Raw genomic sequence first — 24,468 nt, 5'->3', positions numbered from 1 at the left:
TTTAAGCAAAATAATCTACTCCGAGTTGTCTCCCTTAGAACATTCCCTTACACATATGTTGTTCCTGTAGAAGGCAACGCTTGCTCTATAGGATGGATTCACCAAGTATAGATGCTTACCGAAAACTGAAATTTGGGAATGTGTGGCTTAGAAACCTAGTTGTTTTAGAAACCAAGAGTAGAGAGGTATAATTTTGTTCGACATATAAGATTATCACATATGTCTTTGGCATTCTCGGGGGCCAAGGGGGCACGGGTGGCCCAGTCGTCTAAGGCGCCGCGATTCGCTGTGCAGAGTTGCGTCCCTTAGGCACGCAAGGAACCTATGATTGTGGGTTCGAATCCCGGTTCGCCCCGATTATGTTTCTAGGTTTGTCAGCACCATACCCGTGCGCGTGGGTTTCACCGAAGCTGTTAACGTCTGAGACCTGCATTTGGGGCTTTCCTCCCACATTACATTAAGCTGACACGCCGTGATATAACTGGAATAATGTTAAATGCGGCGTTAGACCCAACTCACTCACTCTCAGGGGCCCATCATCCATGAGGAAGGAGCCCTGCCCCTTAAAGCACGTATCCGGGACCCCTGCATCTGCCGCCGTTGTGTCAGCTATACTGGCTTCCGTCACTGACCAAACCTTCTAACCTTTAGCTTAACTACATCTCTCATGAGACTTCATATTTTGAAAGGCATATCTGAAAAACAACAAGAAAAGTACAGTAATCATATTGCAATGTAATATTATCCCCGGTAAAACAGTCACTTTAGGTATTGTGAAGATGAAAGAGCTCTCTTAAAACATTTGATTCCACTGTAGTCACACCCTTACCCATGTCTCTAGCAGTAATGGAAATGATAGCGTTTATCATTGCTTTGTCTAATAATAGCTGTGTTCATTGTGCATGGCCCTTTCCCTCCACTTAACATTATGAAATACAACGTTATATCTACTGGCTTTGCCGGAAACACCCGAAGACTAAAAATCTTTTGCAAATTTAGATCAGTGTTTGATTGCACGTGAATACCCTGCGCAGTCCCTGGGGCCTTCGATCGCAGAAGAAACTCGGGTAGCTTGTCCAGATCCGGTAGAACATCAGGAGAAACACGCTGTTCCCGGGAACTGTCATGGCCGCCGGTATGACATGAGCAACTCGCTTGCGTTCCCTGATTTGTTTTTTCCTAGTTTTCCCGTTTTCTTTTCTCCGCGCTCTGAGAATCCTTCCAAAGTTCTTCGCCACTGGCAAGATCATTAATCTGGTATTCTTCAGCTGTTTTCCATCCCTGATTACCTTCATTCCTTCGTCCAAAGTAAAGCTGCAAAACATTTTCTATGTTCCTAAGAAATCTCTGCTAAAAGCAGAGTCGACTGTGCTATCCCGACTGTATCATGAGTACGTGTTTATGATCGCTATCAAATAGAGATGATACAAGGTGTTTCCGAAAAGGTGACCTTATCCTGCCCCACCCTGGGAAACGCCACAAACACACGCAAAGTCACATAAATTGTTCACCTGTTTAAACACGGGAACATGTGGCACAAGTCAATATAGGGAATAACATCGATAATCATTTTTGTCACTGATGCATAAAATCTTCTTTAAATATTTTTGACGTCCATAACAATAATCCATGTGTCCGGAATAATGTGCCCCGGAGTACTGAGGTTTCAATGAATATATCTAATTTGTCAAGTGACCATGTCAGGATGACAACGTGACAAATCCTCTCCAACAACCTCCATGATTTCACTGAAAGGAAACTTACAGAAGCAGTCCACATTCGCCGCCACAAGCCATCATTCAACTGAGAGCAAGGCTATTTCATCCCACCCGCCTACTATGAACCCATTGAGCAATAATCACTACGCCTATGCAAACATATTCTGTTATTACAGTATTATCCTTCTGTTGTCATTACTTACTCATGTTATCCCACTCACATATGCAATTGTTATTATTGTTTATCCTCTACTGCGAATACTCAACCTACTATAAGTCGTCTAAGGCGCCGCGATTCGCTGTGCAGAGTTGCGTCCCTTGGGCACGCCAGAAACCTATGAGTTTGGGTTCGAATCCCGGTTCGTCCCGATTATGTTTCTAGGTTTGTCAGCACCATACCCGTGCTCGTGGGTTTCACCGAAATGGTAAACGTCTGAGACCTGCATGACTTCGGGCTTTCCTCCCACATTAAGCTGACACGCCGTGATATGACTCGAATACTGTCAAAAGCGGCGTTAAAGCCAACTCACTCACTCACTCAACCTACTATATATATTCTGTACAATATCCCTCATTATGTCCCTTGTGCGACATACGCTTGCAGTCGGAAAGCGCACGTAAAATCCCCAACCTCAGTCAGTCAGCCCTCATTAAGTCTTGCTTGACAACGGTATAAGGACCTATACCGAAACGTCGCCTATACAGTATTAAAGAAGTTGTTATCTATAAATTGTGTCATTCGTCAAGTTCTAAGCAATGCCTATCAAACAATGCAAGTTACCATCCCTAAGCAAGAACCACGTCCTAAGTCGTATGCATGTCTTTAACCTCTTCAGTGTTAACCAGTCAAACTGTTGGTTTATAAGAAATTTATTTATATCGATGTCCACTGGCTAAGTAGCTGAAATGGACGCCTGGTCATTTATGTGACCACAATATGAGGTGATATATATAGAATACTTAACGAGCTCCCGTGTAATACCAATTTTATGAAACGAGTGACAAGTACTGGTATCTAAACGCTCGTCAGAAACCACAACTATTCACGAGTTTCATAAAACTGGTTTACACGGGAGCGAGTTTGTATTTTATTTTTTACTTGCCATTTATAACGTTTTTAGAATTATACTGTTGAGTGTGAATATTCTGAAACCTACACGATCCACGGCATAACCCAATTAAGTTTAACAGAATAAAACTTTTAACGTCAAACACGTCAAAAGTTGAAACGTATGAATTTAATACCATACAACGGTCCTGCTTTAGAATTCAGACGTCCGTTCCACAAAACTATCGTAGCGCTAAGGTTATCGCAACTCACATGCTTTAACTTAGACTAACGACTGCCGTTGCGCTACAATACAATCGCCTTTTTGAACGGGGCCTTGCACCTCAAAGTTTACAATCACGTCATTATACCCGATGACGTAATTTGTGGAATTTTGTTGCAAGATCCATCGGCGAAACAATGCCATGTGACGTCAGCCTAGCAACAAGGTTGCTGGGGTCATCGAGTGTGAATAAGCTCCTCTCAGTGATCTAGCAACTCCACACGCAATGTCGTTTAATAAGCCAAGGGATGTTGAGGGCTTTCAATATTTGTTCGTGAAACGTGTGCCGAGAGTACACAAGCACGCGTTTTTTCTATTACACAATGTGTAAAACAGCTGTATGTTTATTAAACGGGGGATCTCTTCACGGGCATGATTACCAGAGATTACAATTGAACCACTGACCTGTTTTTCTCGTTCGTCCGTGAGGTTGCCGAACCGGCCCCATACAGGGGTCATGATAGCGCCTGGCCTGAAAGACAAGTAATTGTATCTGAATGGAGCTTAGCCCTTTTAGTACCGTGTCACAAAATCAGGTAACGCCAGCGAAATAACTAAACCCTTTGGCATCGTATTTCACTTGACATTATGCTCAATGTATCCAAGGGGGCTTAAACCAGAACTGGTTTGATTTGCAAAAGATGAAGTGGCATATCGGATGAATATATGAACACGTTGCCATGACGACACTTCATACTTACTTTATACAATTGACCCGCACCCCAGCCGAGGCAACCTCTGCAAATATAAGAGATGAGATTATGTTATATTCGAAATGCCATCTGTCACAATAAACATCAATACATTTCCATCATGACGAAAACACAAAACTGTATCTGTATCCGTTTCATAGTGTAAAAGAAAAGACAAAGGCAAATTTTATCAGTGAATTCAAAACAATAATCGTCAAAAGACAAAAGGCGAAACAATAACATGACTGAAACATCACTGAAAGTCATATGACACCAGGAGTTTGCAAAGAGGAGAAACATGACATGCTCTGCCGATAGTATATGCCACTCACACAATCGTAATTAAAATGTGAGGGGAGGTGAAATTGGGTTTCAATATTGATAACACGAGGAAACTTGAAAGAAACGCAAGGCTCTCAATTGCTGATACATCATCAGGAATTACCGGGGTAGAATAATCTCCAGCAACCGATTCCTTTGAGAACTGAATGTCATGGCGATATGGGGGGTAAAATGTGTGACCTTCCGGACTGTGGGGTACGAGCATGATGCCTTTCTTGTACAGACTCGATAATATACAGGTCGCCATGACACATCTTGCATATTCCTGACAGCGGAGTCAAACAACATTCATTCACGCCATCTATCTTCTCAGTTGCTTACCCTGAATCTCAAATACTACTCAACGCAAATCTCAAAAGCACATGTCAAAATTCAGGCGTTCCTCAGAGTGTGGGCTCAAGTGCCTATGGCCTTCATCAACCGCCTCATCCATTCCATGTATCGACTTGTGATGTCATTTTCTCAGAGACTAGTGTTGTGTTTCACTTTAAGAACATTTGACACTTTAATTTCAACCTTGATGATCAGTTTTGCCAAGTTTCATCTTTTTAATATGTCCCAAAGTATGTTTACAGTGTTTGGACAAATAAGGTTTCTCATATATCTATCCATTGTGACGTTTCTTTTGCTGTTCAGTACATATAGGCAATTTACGTACACCAATATTTTCTTTCAAAGTTTGAATCTGCGTACTAAATACGATTCAATTGCGATGCGTCCCATGTACCGCACTGCTGAGATACGAATACCCACCAAAATAGACCCCCGAATTCCGCGTACCAAAAGGGGGTTGGCAGTCTCACAAATACTTACCTAAAGCAAGCGCTTTTGTGAAATGTTCCAATCCTGCCTTCGACACTCCATAAATCAGCATTCGCTGAACAGAAACGGACAACAAGAATAAAAAACAACATGTTCAATAACCGACTTCAGGTTAAAATGCATTCGGTTGCCGTGTTTGAAATGTTTATTTATTGATAAGTATATGCTGTTTCTAATTCACTTTCTACATAAGGTGCTACGGACAACGATACTCACGCAGTTGTCGACGGTGACACTTGAGATGTTCAGAATACTTCCTGGAAGGAGAAATATGCTTTACAAGCCAACCTTAAAGTTTCCCCATCATTCAAAGACATAGGTTTACCACTGAATAGAAACAAGTTTTGAAGTGATTGTTAGTTTAGTATAGCAACTTTTGTTTAGTCTGCAGCTAAAACACGAACTAATACGTATGGAAGGTAATGAAAGCTGTCCGTATGCATGACATGTTATGTGTCGCCCCTCCCTTCTCGAGGTCAGAAAACAACTGACCTTCACGGGCAAAATCGCATCGGTGAAATTTTTTAAAAAGAACTGATTTCACCCCTGATCATCCCTCTGTGTTATTTCCCACGACAGTACATGGCAAAAAAACATTAATCATCTGATCATTGGCAATGTAATCCATATGCAATTATTGAAGGCGTTGAAATGTAACTGTAACGACCGTCAATATGATCAGTTTTAGGTTGAATATACGAGATGAAATGGTGTACTGGAATTGGCAGGTGTCCCGTAATGTGTACCGGTGAGTGAGTGATTCTGGTTTTACGCCGCGTTCAGCAATATTCCAGTAATAATACGACGAGGGACACCAGAAATGGGCTTCACACATTGTATCCATGTGGGAAATCGAACCCGGATCTTCCGTTTGACGAGCGAACACTTTAGCCACAAGCTATGTCTACCTCACCGCTCCTAATTTGTACCACATATCAAATACCAGATTACATTGTTACTACAATACCATCAAACATTACTGATCATAAGTTATAGGGACCTATGAAATACTTCGAGTTATCCGAGGTTCGACATAGCCGGAAGTATATAAACAGAAACGTCGCCCACCATCCATATAACAAAACATTTTATTCACAAACGAAACTACAAATATCAAACAATGAATTTTGATGCGCAATCAACTTGAGAATGAACACGAGTGTTCTAGTAACCATGTCAACGTATAGTGCAGGTTGAAAAGCGTAGAAGTCAAGGATGGCACTCAACCAGAGGATCATTATGATCCACATCAGCCATGGTTCTCAACTAGAGAATCCCAGTGACCCACACATAAATTTCCTTTTGCAAAACTACAACAAAAATTTAAGCCAAATGGAAGTAACGATAAACTGATCCCACCGTCGCTTCACATGGTCGTCAACTAGTTTAAATTTATCAAATTATCCAATCACAATACCCAGCAGTCATTCCTGATATAACACCTGCCTCGCTGAACATAGGTTTCAGTATAAGACGATTTATCTGTCATATTTCAGTCAACATGTTTATACTGTCCATTCACCAGCGCGGACGTTTGCGGCAAAGATGAAAGATGCACTGGTTAACCGTCTATAATTGTTATTTGAACATCCACGGTTCGTATGGCGCCTGTCCCATGCGCTGTCAGTTTAAGTTAGGTCAACTTGGATACAACGCACATAGCGGCTTAGTGAAGGGAAGACAAATTGAAACGGATATCTGATTATCATGTCAGTGACCTGTTGAGGGATTACAGAGATCTGTCGAAGCAATGACTTGCCTTTTGTCACTTTGAGGGCTCCCAGAGCGTGCTTTGAAAGGACAACTGGTGCTCTGAGATTCACCTTCAGGATACGGTCAAACAGTGAAGTATCGAACAGTGACATCTTATCTGGGTGGAATGCTTCACCAGCATTGTTGATCTGAAACAAAGATATGTGCTCTGTAATGAATACTGTTAGCATTGGCATTTTAACGGGGTTGGTGTATTTCACAATACCCACAGAAATGTTAGTCTGGTCTGGTCTTTTATGAGTCAGTGTGTACGTGTATAAATAATATGCTCCCAGACATGAGCACGCTTGTACGGAAATTATGTCCAGTCTTTATGAAAACATATTTGGGAATAAGATGTTGAGTTTATGATTCTACCCACCAGAAGCCTATAGATTCCCAATGTTTCTGTCTTTTCTTACATACGTGTTCTATTTACGGAAGCGTAGTGGGGCCTCGGTGAATTTTTTTGTCTTAGTTTCCCCTACGTATGACTTAGTATCTTCTACGTAGGACTTACTATCTCCTACGTAGGACTCACTGTCTCCTACGTAGGACTTAGTATGGACTAGAATTACTATCTCCTGCGCAGGACTTATTATTTATCTTCTACGTAGGACTTAGTATCTCTTAGTATAATGATTCTAGGCCATACTAAGTCCTACGTAAGATATAATAAGTCCTACGTAGGATATAGTAAGTCCTACGTAGGAGATACTAAGTCCCACGTAGGAGATAGTGAGTCCTACGTAGGAGATAGTGAGTCCTACGTAGGAGATAGTAAGTCCTACGTAGAAGATACTAAGTCCTACGTAGAAGATACTAAGTCCTAGGTAGGAGATAATAAGCCCTACGTTGGAGATACTTAGACAAAAGAAATCAACGTGGCCCTTCTACGCTTCCGTATCTATTTTATTTCACTTTGGTATGTGGCGAAAACAAATAAGTAGCCATGCCACTGTATGCTCAATTTGTTTGTGTCCAGTAATTAAGTTCATCATATGTCAACGACATACATAGATGATGTATTTAGTGTGCGTTCGGACGTATTGGGATTGACCCCACTTCATGAAAGTGCACGCTTTATCTCCCAGGCTGATGACACACTTACAAAGAGGTCATAGAGAGGTGGCTTAACCTGTCAAGTAGGCCACTAGCAACATTGTTGACACTAGACAATTACATCAGTTGCCATCACATTGGTGGAACCCCGTGATTGTGTTTAGTTCGTGGGGTACGTCAAGGAGTACATACTGAATTATGTTTCTGTTATGCATCTTAAACCCATTTGTTCAAACTGTGTTTGTTCATTCACTACACTTACAAGGGCATCTATTCTGCCGAATTTCTTCAGTGTTTGTGCTGGTATATTCTCAAGTACGTGGTTCCTCGACAAGTCGCCATCCAAACATAAAATCTGAAAAATAGAAGAACATTTTCGTATGATAACATGTTAAACAAACACATATCTTTTTGACAACTAAATACCGCATGGTTAGAAGTGATGTTTGATGTTATTTGCTTTGGCCGGACTGGAACATGAAGACACAATGCATCCTTATCACATTCCTATTTATCAGACTGTTAAATTTCCCTTTAAAAAAACCTTGATAATTTATTCCCAAACCCCTTAATTAATTCATCTCTTATATATTGTAGTCACTTGAAATTTGTTCTAAATCAAGTTCCTGAAATTAACAATAGTGCTTTCCTTAGTCTTGTGAGAGACTGGGCCATAAAAAAACCTCGCTAATCCGGAAGTGTGAAATCGTCCGGATTAACGAATTATGTGTACTGCGTAACAGTCTTTGTATAGTTTTAGACGTCCGACAAGCGGGATTTCTCGACTAACAACTTAAGGAATCACTTAAATTATCAATACGAATTTCCTGGTTCTTTCCGAAGAAATGCCTCATCCGACAGTTGTCTTTCACTGCTGTCATCTGATGGTCCTAATCATATCATGGCTGCACTCACATCATCTTCATCGCATCCAGCAGCAAGACACAGGTCAGCTGTGGCGTTGAGACCGGCGACACTCCTACCGTGTATGGTCAGCGCATACCCTGTCCGTGCTAGCTCCTCCGCTATGCCACGCCCTATACCGCTACTGCTGCCTGTAACACAGTGTACAGAAACTGCAATCCTTTAATTGAGGAGAGGTGAGATTGGGTTTAACGTTGCGTAATTCAAGATTATTGCACTTACGTAGCGAAGTTCATGCATGTGTGTGCGTTGTACTAGTCCGCAGTTGAACATACGTCCACTAAGACTCATTATATTGACTCAGCGCTGACCAGTCCTTATTATCGTAGGTGTGCGGAACGCTAGGCAGGGTAACGTCAAAAACCATCTTTAAACGTCTATTGTTATGACACGGCAAGGGATCGTACCACCGACCTCCCCCTCTCGGCAATCCTTTAAGAACTTTTCCTTGTCTACAACTTTGTATTTTGAATCATGTGGAACTACATATATGCTTACTACGTGTACCACCTATTGTAATATACAGGGGCGGTGAGGTAGTCTTGTGGTTGAGCGTGTTTGCTCGTCACACCGAAACCCCGGGTTCAATTCCCCCACATGGATAAAACGTGTCAATCCCATTTTTGGGGTCCGTCAGTGATATTGCTTGAATATATCTATAACACCCAGAAGAAATTCATATTAATATTTCAGCCTGCACACCTGTGCACTAGGGTATGATATTCAGTGATAGAGCTTGTAAATATATTCAATGGTCTATCCTGAAAATATATACATCGACACCTCATATCAAATTGTTCAGGTTGCAACTGAATACAGAAAAAAACCCATATTCAATGAATCCGACTGCAAATAAATAAAACAGAACCTAATATTTAATGGTTCAGCCGGCAAATATATGCATCGACAATCGACACGTCACATTCAGTTATGCAGCTTGCACCTAAAAACAGCAGGGTACATGGCATTGTCCTTACCGAGGTCAAGGTGGTGCAAGCCGAGCAAGGATCATAATCCGTATCCCCTTGAGTTTCATCTTGCAGCTTCAGAAACTTATACAAATACCAGAACATGTGTGTTTCATTTGAAATAAATTTAAATAAATTGTCGCTTGTAGGACCTTGTATTTACAGAACGTTTATAATAATGATGTTTTCATCTTTCTTACATGATATAATCTTTGAGGTCATGGATCATGAATCCCATCTTGTCCAGGGCATTATAAACTTGAAATGGGGGAGTCAAGACTACCGACTGGCACTTCCAACTCTTGACATCACATATCATCAGCCTTAGCAAGTGGCCATTTATAAACATATGCACGAAAGCCTCATAACTCGCCAATGATGTCAGTAATGTCTCAAAAAGGATAAACATTTTGTTGAAAGGAAACGAACAAGGATTAATAAACTCTAATGAGTGATTGAATTATGATTTTCCTGTGCCTAACATAACAATTGGGATGTTAGATAGATGTTAGGTCAGTTCGCCGACACGTTTAGGGGTTATGAGGGGACACCCTGTAGCCTGATTTTGGCTAACATGGAACTATACTAACGAAAAAGGTAACAGTGCTTCATACAGAGTGGTGTAAAAACATGTATTATGTTACTGAAAATAACAACATAACATTTGGTTATTCGTCTGATCAATGTTTTATCATAAGATATTCACTGACAAAACCCTTATCCTGTAACAGGAGACAGGGATACGCCCCCAAAGAGGGGTGGTGTAACAACTCAATTAACAATGTCAATATTAGGATTGTCACCGCCATGTGGGTTGATACAGGCGAGGCAACGGAGGCGCATTGAAGACACCTGATGATTGACCTGGGGGATGTTGTTCCAAATGTCAAGCAAAGATTGGCGCAACTGAGCTAATGTTACCGGCTGGTTCTGGTCCTGTCGTAGGCGTTGAGCCATCTCATCCCAAACATGTTCTATGGGGAAGGATCTGGAGAAACAGCCGTCCATGGAAGCACAGCAATGTTATGCTGCCTCAAACTGTCTTTCACAACACGTGCAACATGTGAGCTAGCATTATCCTGCTGTAACGCGACGTTACGTCCTTGCATTTGCATAAAGGGTAGAACATGATCTCGAACGATTTCGTCACAGTAGCGTACGACAATCAAAATGCTATTAATGATGAGTTTTGTCCGCCCCGTACCGTTACACTTCCACCTCAAGTTGATTAACTCAAGCGTCGCAAAAACGTTCTTATGGGCGCCTGTAGACACTTGCACGACCATCAGAACTGTCCAGATGCTATTAGACTCATCTGTGAACTGTATACGGCCCCAGGTTTGTATTCTAAACCTCAGATGCTACCTACACCAAGCTAGGTGTGCCTGACAGTTTGGTTGAAGCAAAAATTGGGCGTATCACTGGATGTCGGGGCCGGGTGTTATGCTCCCTCAGCCGGTTGTGTGCGGTTCTGCCACTAATTGGTCCTACCCTAGGAATTGTGCGAGCTGTTTATGTGGCAGTTTGGTATCGATTCCGTAGATGCACCAACCGAATATGGTTGTGTTTTTCTTGTTGACTTGACGTCACACGTAGACGACCGGCCCGTGGCAAGTCATAAGTGTTGCATTACAATGCACGTGCAAATTGTGAATTACGACCTTGAAGTCGAGGAGATGTCTTCGTGAATATGTATTGAAAGATGCATTATTTAATTTCAAAATAAGTTTATTTTCATTTGTCCTTATATGAAGCACAGTTGCTCTTTTCCGTTAGTATATTTGGAACAAGTCATTGTATCCCACTTGGCCATAGATGTGACAAAAAGTACACTGTCTCCGCAATAAAGCAAAAGATGTTTGCAGAATTTAAAACAACTTGAAGACACACAACCTACGGGAAGGAGTAAAGCAAGTGGGAATAAATCAAGAAGCTACTGTGCTTTTAAGCACATTTCAGAAATCATCAAATGTTCTAGTGATTATTGCAGTCTTTTGAACTTAAGATAAACGTTTCAAAACGTTCGTCCAAAAAAGAATAATTATAGATGTATTCTACTTGGTTCAGCCCTAGATATTGTCAAAAGCTATATATATTTAAGGGGTATATTATTTATATAATGGTCGGTTTTGTAAGGCACAAAAACGCCTTTGCGAGCAATCCTCCAGAGCCATGTTTGTCGTTTTGACAAAGATTCGACAATTTAAAATGTCCGTCGACTGACAATTGCATTTGTTTGACCACATCATTCAACCAATATTATTATATGCCTCTCAAGTGTGGGGCTTTGAAAAGTCAGTTACGATTTGAAGAATTGCAAGCGTATTCTTAAAGTCAAGCCATCAACTCCCAGCTAAATGGTTTATTGTGTACTGGGAAGATACCCACTATAACTTATCATAAAAACTAGAATGATTTTATGTTGGAGTAAAATGTTACTATCACGAAACAAGCTGATGCAGGCAGTGTATGGGCCTATGTATGAGATACATCAATGTGACAGTGATAATTACATCCAACTTTTAACTTGTATAAAAAGAATACTGGAGAGCACGGGGTTAAATGATTATGGCTATCTCAGTCGATCATTTCATGGTTGAAGTAATAAGTTGAAACAACTCTTACAGATCAATATTATCAAGATTGGAGACGAGAGATGACCTCCTGTTCATTGGTGTTTATTGTTCACTGTTTAAGCAGTTACATGTCACTGAACCAGACCTATTATGACTGCCTGTAAACCTAAGATTATGTTTTAACTCGATATAGCAGTGTTCAGAGCAGGTTATTAAAATCTAAAGATCTATTTAGGTATATTTCAAAAGTCTAACAATATCTGTACATCTTGTAACCTTAATGTTGTAGAAAATGAGTATCATTTAGTGCTTGTGTGTAAACGCTATCTTCAATTAAGAAGGAAGTATATTCCAAAAACGTTTACGTGCTATCCAAATATCAATTTGTTTTGCATACTCATGTCAACCTCAAATATTACTTTTTTACAAAATATTGCATTGTACATACATCATGCATTGTCAGTTAGAAGAAACACGCATACCTGGTAAATAGGTTGAACTATGGGCTATGGTCTTTCAGTTTGCAATGAATAAACAATAGAATCGGTCGATGGTACAGGGTACAGGGTACTTAGAGAACATTGAATCTGTACATTATGTACTTTTGAGTAGATGACGAGTTACGTTACATGTTAAATTGCCCTAACATAAATGTCCTCAGATTTTGATATCTTCCAAAATACTATTGCGAATATCCTTCAACTGAAACATATAGACAAGTACCACTAATGTCTATGCAATATAGGCCTATCCTTATAATGGTGCATCAATGAAATTGTATAAATAATATAAATAATGATACCAGTATATATTTGTAAATATGTATATATCTTGTACTATTATCATTACTATCTACGCATCGTATCTAAATTGCGTAGATCGATGCTCATGATGTTAATCACTGGATAGTCTGGTCCAGACGCGATTATTTACAGACCGCCGTCATATACATGTAGCTGGAATAATGTTCAGTGCGGCGTTAAACCATTTTCAAACAAACAAACAAACAAAACTATCTACGCATTCTCACTGAACATATCTGTCTGTATATGGGGACATATGAATATAAACCCTCTCTGTATCACATGTAGACCGCCTCCGTGGTCTAGAGGTAGAGCGTCCGCCTGGACAGCGGAAAGTCCGGGGTTCGATCCCCAGCCGCGTCATACCAAAAGACGTTAAAAGATGGTACTTGTTGTTACCCTGTCTGGCACTCGGCATTAAGGGTCTAAAACAAGGACTGGTCGGCTCGGAGTCAGTATACTGTGTCTGAGTGGGGTATTCATGTTACACTGCTGCATGGTATCTCAGTGGGCTAGCACTATAAATCGGCATCAGTCCGGACTAGTACAAGCAGCCACACAAACACACACACGTACATGCACGTCGCTATATAAGACTTAGTGCAATAATCTGGGACGCGACGTTTAACCCCATTCCTCCACCACCACACAATTTAAATAGAACGTAAGCGTTTGTTGCCTGACGCCGCTCAAAAGTATTCATGTAAAATCCAGACATTCAAGTAATGGACCAGAAAATCTGACAGCTCACTCTAAATGTCCATCAACTCCATCAAAATTGAATAACTGTAACCTTGTCAAAACTGGCTTCACTTACATGTACATGGTTATAAGTGGCTTCATATATGATGAATGGGTTAGAATCAGCCCTGAAGCGTTGTATATGTTTAAATAAAGAAGTTGTTGTACACAATACTCGTCATAATTACTCCAACTTCTAAATGCCTATCAAGACTCTTTTTCACATAGTAGGCTTATAAGGTCAAGCGTAAGATCATCCTTACGGGCGCTGCTCTTGATGCATGGGACACTGTGCATGGGTAATACGTGGTCTAGTCGAATAACATTCTTATACTCTTATGCTTTAATTTATTCCATTCAGCGAGGGATTTGTTTACGCAAGACTGTTCAGCCTATATATCACTAAAACTAGAATTATATTGTACCTACAAATCCATTGTACAACTTGAACAATATTTGTCATCAATTAATCCTGTAAATTTAAGAACAGCTGAAGACTTAGATAGGCATTTAGAAGTTGGAAGAACAGGAATACGTGACACGTTTTATGGATAAACAACTTATTTTATCCTTTGTAACGACGAAGCAAACCCCAAAGGTCGTAAAAAAGGAAGATTCCAACTTTTTTGTGAACGAATAACGACGAAAAAGGTTTCACTAACCTGTTACAATTGCCACAGGTTTTGAAGACGTTGAACTGGTATGTGTGCTTCTACACCCAGACCCAAACACACGAGTAAATTGGAACAGCTTCAGAAACATGTTTCCTGCTTGGAGATTCACCCTCTAATGTAAGTATACTGTTGCTACCATCCATATGTTCTGGAATACCTTGGGCGTATTCTGTTTTGTGCTTAGATTTGTTTAACGCAGTTATTTTAGTTCCCCTGTGATCCTAAACAAATCTAACCACGGGCGCGACACGGACGAATGACGCCATTCAGATCCTTTCAGGAAAACTCGTGTCACTTCGGTACAACCTCTCTTGACCGTTACACGAGTGAGGAAAGGTTTGGCTGTTTAAAGCATTGGTGTGCTATGATAAGTTTATTTATCATATTAACCAGGCCAACGCATGCATTTAAAAAAAGGTTGCGCGCCCTTGCATTGTTTATGCATGTTCACACATACTAATATATAGTGATCGGGGTAAGTTACATGTTTGATTGTTACTTAACGCCGCACTCAGCAATATTCCTCTTGTATGACAGCGGTCTTTAAATAATCGAATCTGGACCAGACTATCCGGTAATTGACATCATGAGCATCGATCAGTGCAGTTTAGTTTAGTACCTATTCGCAGACATCTCATGTCGCTTGCACTGAAAGTGAACGCGGAATGGCACTATTTTGTACAAACCCGTTCTATTGACAGTGCCGGAATACCAGAGAAACAATTGTTGTATTAGCTCAGTTTTGTAGTTGTTTGTTGTTCTCGTAACATATTAAAGTTAGAAGGTAGAAGAAGAGAATAAAGTGGATTAAAGTTCCTAAAATGAGAAGTAGACACTGAAGGCTTCCATGGATGTTTGAAAAAGAGAAATGCGAGTCCACAATGGGTTCTTTACGAAATCAAGTTGAGAGAGGATGCAGATAGTGCCCACATGATGAAGTTAGATCACGGTGGTACAGCTCGCCCAAGCCCAAGAGTGTATCGAGAACTGGATGTGCGACTGAAGGATCAGCTCGGATGTCGAAGGAACATCCAGTTCCTGGATGATGCCTGCTACCTTCTAAAGCTGAACTTAATTCAAGTTTACAAAAAAACGAACTCTAATCAAAAGAGAAAACAATGAACTATTGTTATTACTATATATAAATGTTATTAATCTTTACATACTGAAAAAAACTCTTTTTTGAACTGAACTCTAAATAGCTTCTCTTGTGAATCGAAAGAAAATAGTATGATTATTATTATATATTTAATGCCCTCTGCATGTCTTCTATAAAACCTTTTGAAAGCTTGACTGAGGCCTTGAATGATGCAACCCTGATAAAACAACCTTTGAACAAGAGTCGTATGACGCTCTTTGAAATGTTCGTACATGTAGAAAAAGCATGCTCGATTGTACCTCACAAGTTGTGAAGCGGCTATAGCTTTGGTTCGACATGAAAGGCAACATCATTTTCGGCTTCCAAGCAGTTCTGGACATTAGAAAAGTACAAGGCGTCACTTCTGTATTTTCATAGATCCTGAACACACTTGTGACTTTAAAAACGTTGGAATATGACAATGATCTCATCTGAATACATGTCAAAGACTACCAATACCTGATTAACATTTTTGTGAATGAATGAATGAATATCGTTTTACGCTGCATCAGCAACCTTCCAGCTATTCACGGCGAAACATTTTTGTGAAGGAACACCGTACATGTACGTCATCACAGATGACGCAAGCACTGGTTCACATCAAATCATATCAAGAAGCACAGAGGGCACTTGAAAAGGTGCTCAAATAACTATTGACTTGGAACAGTTACAAAACATACGGCCTTTAAAATGTGACTGATTACAGAAAGGGTTTTACTTATGTCGAAATATATTGTGCCGAACATGTTGCCAGGTGAACACATGTATTCATCATACCAAATCCATTTCGGCAGTGGTGGGTTGGCGAACAACAGTTGGTATCATCAGTATTAATGATAGTGATTCAAAAACATGCTTCTGATGTACATGAAATCGGAATCGTAAAATGGACACTGCTTTTAGTTCATTTGGGTTTTTTTCATCATTCCTGTTTTTGCTTTTTGGCCCTGAGGAATCTGTTTCAGCTAATAAACGAGACTGTTAATGCTCTGTCGATGACCTTTTGAATTCGGACTTTTTGTGATTATGGAAATAGTATTGTCGCTTTTATTTTCGTACTTATTCAAATACTACAATACTACAACCAGACATAAAAAAGAAAGTTTGGCAAGAAAAAATGTCAAATGCACGACTATATGAGTCCCCGTTAATTTACAAAACATATCTAATGAGCGTAAAAGAGATACGTTTTGAAATAGAAACGACGAAACGACAATGTTTTTGGAAACTTTATAGTGGCATAAGCAGTCTTGTTATTAGACGGTCAGGGCGGTCGGGTAGCCTAGTGGTTAAAGCGTTCGCTCGTCACGCCGAAGACCCGGGTTCGATTCCCGATATGTATACAATGTGTGTCCCCCCGCCGTGATATTGCTGGAATATTGCTAAAAGCGGCGTAAAACCATACTCACCGACTCACTCACTCACTATTAGACGGTTTAAAGTTGTATGCCCCATTCCAAAGGAACACAAGGCAGCATATGTTGCAATGAACAAACACATTAACGCTTCATGTGTTGGTTCAAATGTTTGAGGACATTGTGAATACAGCGAAACTTCTTTGACGCGAACTATCACATTTACTCCATTTCACATATGTTAGAGATCCGATAGACACTCTGGACACTGAGGTGTAGTAACGGCTGATCTTGAAATAAACTAAACTGGATATACTTTAGATCTCCCGCTCAAAGTCTGACAGTTGATCCTACAGTTTTACCAACGTAGGCTGTACCAGAAGCACGAAGCGGAACAAAACGGATACATTTTACTTACTGAAAAACTCGAAGAAGGTTAAAAATTCTCGTGCGGTTCATTGAGCAAATAGGTGTCCCAGATATCATATAAACTGGAAATATGTTTGTGTTCGTTGTACCATACAGCTAACAGCCAATTTCACAGTGAATAAAAATCAATTTATGCAATGACTGCTCAAGCATAACAATTGTTTCTTTTAATTTGTAGATTGTTAAAAATATAATATATGGCTGGTTCTAGTTAGGTCGATAGTTTTATTAAATGATCACTTCCAAATACATGTTGATAAGAAAACCGAGTTTGGCATCCAACACAATGTAATGTCTTCATTGACTGTAGTGGCACGGGTGACCATGTCGTCTGAGGCGCCGCAATTGTGGGTTCGAATCTCGGTTCTCCCTGATTCTTTTTCTAGGTTTGCAAGCACCATACCTGTGCCCGTGGTTTTCCCCGACACTACGTTGACACGCTATGATATAACTAGAATACCGTTTAGAGCAGCGTTAAACCCAAGACACGTCCTCATTTCAATAATAGGGCACAGTCTGTTCAATGTGGCTCGTCTAATTTTAAAAAAAGAAACACTTTTCCTTGAGCATCGTATTTCATCTGTATGTGATAGTCCGAAAGTCCTCGTAAAGTCGTGGCAAATACCTGCCTTTACTTCCACACAAAAATCCATATTGCATAATAATTAATTGAGATCAATACGCAGCTTGTTACGCGAGTACCATCAGACCCGTGAAGATCCGGGGTAGAATAGGTCTTCATCAACCCATGCTTGCCGTAAAAGACGACTATGCTTGTCGTAGGAGGCGACTAACGGGATCGGGTGGTCAGGCTCGCTGACTTGGTCGAAGCATGTCATCGATCCCAATTGCGTGGATCGATGCTCATGATATCAATCACTGGATTGTCTTGTCCAGACAGGGTTATTTTCAGACCGCCGTCATAGAGCTGGAATATTGCTGAGTGCGGGGTAAAACAACAAACAAACAAACAAAATTCACTTGCATCATGTATTTCCGCTGCCGAGCCTGCAGTTATGATTAAACTGCTAAGCACCCTTAACCGTTATATTTTATTTTTACTGTATATTTTATCGAGATCACGGGTGGCCGAATGCGCTGCGCGGTAGGCCAGAGACAAGCGTTTCGAATCTCGGTTCTGGTTATATGTTTCTAGGTTTGACAGCACCATTCTCGTGCTCGTGTGTTTCACCAATGTTGTAAACTAATAAGACCTGGGTAACGTCGGGCCTTCTTCCCACATTAAGCACGTCTTAAATACTGTTCAATGCGACGTTAAACCCAACTAACTCACTCACTCTCTTTTTTCACTGTAATATTTTCATGATGAGATCGATAAACAAAGACGTTTGAAGAATCGCGACAAGCTGGTCAAGATGGTTGTCCACTCGTTTCACATTATATTTATCCGATTATCAGCGTTAATTAGGTAATATTAATTAGATAAATTTGGGTCATTTGTACTGCTTAGTCATAGAATTAGATGACCGCCTTTCATCGTAAATTTCGATCATTATATTTAGGGTCGTGGTCTTGTCAGTGTTGACCTTGAATTGACTCAAAATGTGTGTGCAAAGATTTGAGAGTGTGTTGTTTTTATTCACCAAGTTTGATTGATATGTATTTCCAATTAAATGGTGGACAGTTATTTGTTTGAAGGATTATGTAATTTGGCTCCATGAGTACCTCGTACCTAGCAACGAGACACATTGGAATTTGGACAGCTGCAGGTTGGGGCATATACGTTACCATCTGCACTCTGCACAGCGAATCGCGGCGCCCTTGACGACCGAGCCACCCGCGGCCGTGCCCCCAATTTAATTAAAAATAACCACATAACACATTATAGTAGACATACTACCCCAGCTCTGGTGGCGGGCAGGAAATCCCATTTCAAATATCATCACGTCATGGATGAAGCCATGTAATTCATTATAGAGTTATGATGGGTACTCTCATCCGTAGCACTTGTCCTTTGTAATGGGACCTTTGTAAAAAGGTTTGGAAAATCCATAACTAATTATCAATTATGGAAACAGAATACCATCTCATGCGATACACTCTTAATTATCAGTCGATATCTGAGTAAATTCAATCCAAACCTAGACGCTTCAATCAACGGTTTGTAATGACATTCATTTGATATGTATTTTTAATAATATATATATATGGATGAATACACGATCGGACAACTTTTTTATTATACAGGATCAGTTTCTCTACAGCCGGTATCATTTAATGAGAGTTAAACTACACAAGCCAACTTCACACGACGCACATTGGAAAGAGATTTCATAAGAATAGGGGGCGGTCGGGTAGCCTAGTGGTTAAAGCGTTCGCTCGTCACGCCGAAGACCCGGGTTCGATTCCCGACATGGGTACAATGTGTGAAGCTCATTTCCTGTGACCCCCGCCGTGATATTGCTGGAATATTGCTAAAAGCGGCGTAAAACCATACTCACTCACTCACTCATAAGAATAGATATCGGTCGCATGTCCAGTTTTTGTATTGGGTTTAGCTATAGATTGAACAAATGCCGCCGCCTTTCATTCATGATATGAAATACGTCTCTCAATTTCAACTTACTCAAATAATTCAAATTTACCCACTACTTCCATCGTTAACAGCTACACATGTATCTGGTACCGCGATCATCTCGCCCTTTTGCACTTGAGCCACGTGGAATGAAACGAACTCAACAGCCGGTGTTGTAGCAAAAATGTAACATCGTGTTAGCTAACAATTAACATGATTGTGATAGCTTCCGTGCCTATGAGACGAGGAAGACTGATAATTAAGGCTAAAGGACCACTCAGATATTAATTAAACTGAAATTGATGCATCGTATTAACACAGATAATATTGCGGAATTCGTTTATGATGTATTTTTTTACAATTTTCGTAAATGTGTTTGCTCAGTTCATATTACATGTATTACTATAATAGTTAATTATATTTATATTCAATTACATCACATCCAAGTATATGCGTATGTCATTATTCCAGTGTAGTTTATATAGATGACTAGATACATTTGTAGGTTGAACTTGTATAAATCTAGTTTATCGGGGGCATTGGGTTGCCCTGTCGCCCAAGCCGCCGCAATTCACTGTGCAGAGTTGCGTCCTTTGGGCATGCCCCAAAACTATGAATGTGGGTTCGAATCCCGGTTCGCCCCCGATTATGTTTCTGCGTTTGGCAGCATCATACCCGTGGGTTTTACCGAACTGGTGAACGACTGACACCTGCATCACTTCTGGCTTTCATCCTACATTAAGCTGACAGGCCGCGATATAATTGGAATAGTGTTACAGGCGACGTTAAACCCAACTCACTCACTATCTAGTTTATCTGTGATGTTTACTTTACAGTTTTAGTGTACATGATCTTTATGAGTGTAAAAAAATGATCTCTTCGTTATATGGCTTGTATGTTGAATGTGAACTCGCTCACTCACTATTAACTGTTTCCGAGAATAATTCACATCTGTGGGATAATTAACCTACCACGAGTGTATCTTTCAACAGACGTTTCATAATCTATGCAGTATGTCCGCCAGTAATATGCAAAGTACGACATACCAAACTGAAGCTTAGTGCACGTGCTACCTAGAATTTCATTCCCCATCTTTCAATAGATGGTTTCATAAACTATGCAGTATGTCCGTCTGTAATTTTGGATGTGAAATACGACATACCAAACTGAAACTTTATGCTGCCAAGAATGTTCTTCACAATCATTTTTTTGAAGGAACACACTTTTTGTGAGCGTTGAAAAGGTAGCCCCAGTTGAAATTAGAACGTGTTAATTTGACAATAGATAAGACTCTGACACTATTTGTAGTTATGATAGATTTTGAAAATTTTCCTGCATTCGAAATATTCATGGAATCAGAATAAGCAAAATTCGCAACAAAAGGTTCGCTGTTTTTTTCCTTGTCGACCTACCTTTGACACCTAACGGACAATAGCGTTAACTCACAATGAACTGACAAATACATTGCACCAGTTTACCATAACTCAGTCAATATTTGCTCGTGATAGTGTTGACATACCTACAATGTAAAGGCTTGAACGTCTACTTGGCCTCAAGCAGATTGTGCTTGCATTGTACTGTGAAACATATTCATTGAAAAATGACCAACAATAGTTCAGTCTTGCTTTCTAGTTAGAAGCTTTTTATCCACTTGTGTCTGCGTTGTTACAGCCGTGATAACCTGCCAAAAGATGACATGCTTTGTTGAAGCTTTGACACTACCTATTGTTCCAGATTTCGGCGAAGGTGAAACTTGCGACATTTAACAATAATAAAGTATTCAGTGATAGAACACAATTCAGTTTGTTTGGGATGCAACAAGGGGCTACAGTCTGGTAAAAGATTGTATTTTGTTCTGACAATGGTCCTTTTTGATAAATATACTGACAAACCTTTAAGCCTTTTTATTTTATTAAATCCTAATATCACACCGTGATAGCCAGCACATGTAATGATGAGAGTGTCAGTAGTGAGGTCATCATTTATAGCTAAGATGAACGTTAGTAATACTGTGTAGATTTCCCCGGAGTGTCTCATATATACACGTATCCCTTTGTTTTCTGTAAATGAACGTTTTTGCCGTTCTAATTGAAACTGCTACGACAAAACAATAGAACTGGTACATTGTCGTTAATTTATAGTATATGAGTGAGTATGGTTTTACGCCGCTTTTAGCAATATTCCAGCAATATCACGGCGGGGGACACAAGAAATGGGCTTCACACATTGTACCCATGTCGGGAATCGAACCCGGATCTTCGGCGTGACGAGCGAACGCTTTAACCACTAGGCTACCCGACCGCCCCTTATAGTATATAAATAAAATAAACTCAACATAGCATTGACATATACATGCAAACAGGTGGAACACGCATGCAAGGAAAGACTGTTATGCAATCACATTTTTTTTTGCTTTATTACCGTAAAGATCCACCTCTGTGTACTATATTGTGTTCTCAATAGTATTAGATAATGGGAGTGTGCTGCAGTCTGGTTTTGTTGAGAAAAGAACGTTGTTGAATTAGATTTGAACGTTTTTGAAATACGTTTTTGATAAGTATCAAATGAAATGTGACAAACGTGGCCATAGCCATGGAAAAAACACTGAATGAACATTAAGTGCTATATTTGATCAATATTTATAAGATCTTTGATTTAGTTGTTTCTTCTCGACATTCTGCTATTCACAGAATCATGACGTCAGAACCATCGTGAGTGACATCACGTATAAAAGAGAACGATTCGTGTAAATTTAAATTTTTGAATCCTGCGGCTAACGCCTTCTCAAAATGCTTAATGTACTCACATACTCAATAACATACGCAAATCTGAAAACACATACGATTTATTTCCTAAACGATTGACAGTATTCAGGTTCAGATGTACAAACTACACACCCGACCCATGGATGCCTTTACTGTAATAAAACATCATCTGGAAACATTATTTGCATGACCAGCATGTGGCCTCTATAAATCACGTGCAGTAATCAATCCTGAAAATTAAGCATCATAATATTATCATAAACAGCTCACACGTCACAACTGCTTAATGGCATTAGATGCACACATGGTGTGAAGACGGACACTGATAATACCTTTTAGTAATCTGCTTCTGTGTAATGTGCTTAAGTGATGATAAGTATGTTACCATTACGTGTCTATTTATGTGTATACATAAACGTACAGTAAACTACGGTTATAACGAACTCAAAGGGACTACCAATTTTAGTTCGTTATAACCGTAGTTCGTTACAAGCATATATACAGCATAACTACATCAAATTATAAAAAATAGCAAAAAGCATAGCAATTATAGCAAAAAGTAAGTTCGTTATATCCGTCAGTTCGTTATAACCGTAGTTTACTGTATGTGTAGGTGTACGCTGTCGTCATATACCCGTGAAGATCCGGGTCAGAATAGGTCTTCAGCAACCCATGTTTGTCGTAAAAGGCCACTGACGATATCGGGTGGTCAGACTCGCCGACTTGGTTGATGCATCATCGTATCCCAACTGCGTGGATCGATGCTCGTGATGTCAATCTCAGGATTGTCTGGTCCAGGCTCAATTATTTACAGGCCGCCGTCAAAATGATGTTGGAATATTGCTGAGTGTGTCGTTAAACAACCAACCAACAAACAAACAAATTAACAAATAAACAAATGTTATCGTCATGCCAGTATAATTATGTTTTTCGCCCTATCACATGGACATTGGTTTATCATCACCACACCCCTCCGAGGCTGGTGGGTTTTATGAATAGTTTGTCACTTAATTTCTCTGGCTTCCTTTATATGGACCGTACTTGTACATCAATATTAAACCGACACTCTGTGATATAACTGAAATACTATTGCAAGCGGTGATTTTCATGATTATGGAAAGAGTTTTGTCCTTTATATATTTAACCCAACGCACTACACTGAAACGTGATATAATTTACTTAACAATATAACTCGGAGGTCACAAAGAAGGCCCGGAGAAGATTCAATGTGTTTGACCCAAAAGTCATATTGATGTAATATTGTCAAAAGAACCGTACATACTAAGTGAATGAGTGAAGGAGTATGGCTTTAGGCCGTTTTGGGACATATTCCACCAATATCACAGCGGTTGACACCAGAAATGGCCTTTACACATTGTACATGTGGAGAATCGAACCCGGGTCTTCGATGTGACGAGCGAACGCTTCTACCACTAGGATACCCCATCGCCCCCGTCCATACTACTAAAAATGAACTCAAACGGGAGGTCAGGCTCGGTGATTTATCGTATCCCAATTGCGTGGATTGATGCTCATGATATCAAACACTGGAGCCTTCGTTGTATCCAGGTCTTTCTCGAGGCACCAGTTATGCGTGCAAGAAACTCATGACTGCGGGTTCAAATCCCTATTTCGAACTGATTATTGTCCTTGGTATACTCGCACCATATCCCTTCTTTTGGGTTTTCACTGAAGTGGTAAACGTCTAAGACGTTCCGGGTGATGAATATACAATGCCATTTAGAAAGCGGTAAAATGTAACAAATGTTATATTTGGGATAACCCTTTCTTAGTAAAGTACAGATTCTAGTTCTTTTATGGGTTGAGTCCCATCCGGGAA

General features: G+C 40.0%; 1 protein-coding gene across 2 annotated transcripts in view; it reads right to left on the bottom strand.

The window, feature by feature from the left end:
* LOC124152426 (3-oxoacyl-[acyl-carrier-protein] reductase FabG-like) overlaps positions 1 to 14,509 on the bottom strand; it is a 45,417-nt gene extending 30,908 nt beyond the window's left edge. The window contains exons 1-4 of one of the 2 annotated variants that reach the window (XM_048382688.1): positions 14,394 to 14,509; positions 8,635 to 8,774; positions 7,982 to 8,074; positions 6,665 to 6,806 (exon numbers count right to left, since the gene is read on the bottom strand). In XM_048382688.1, coding sequence (XP_048238645.1) covers positions 6,665 to 6,806; positions 7,982 to 8,074; positions 8,635 to 8,774; positions 14,394 to 14,493 — 475 coding nt within the window. In that variant the 5' untranslated portion in view covers positions 14,494 to 14,509. The remainder of the gene's footprint in view (positions 1 to 6,664; positions 6,807 to 7,981; positions 8,075 to 8,634; positions 8,775 to 14,393) is intronic. The other variant, XM_048382689.1, reaches the window with a different exon arrangement.
* Between the last annotated feature and the right edge of the window lie 9,959 nt (positions 14,510 to 24,468).

This window comes from Haliotis rufescens, unplaced genomic scaffold (assembly GCF_023055435.1).
Source record: "Haliotis rufescens isolate VD_foot unplaced genomic scaffold, xgHalRufe1.0.p SCAF_4, whole genome shotgun sequence".
Taxonomy (NCBI): domain Eukaryota; kingdom Metazoa; phylum Mollusca; class Gastropoda; order Lepetellida; family Haliotidae; genus Haliotis; species Haliotis rufescens.
This window is presented reverse-complemented; position numbering and strand designations above follow the sequence as displayed.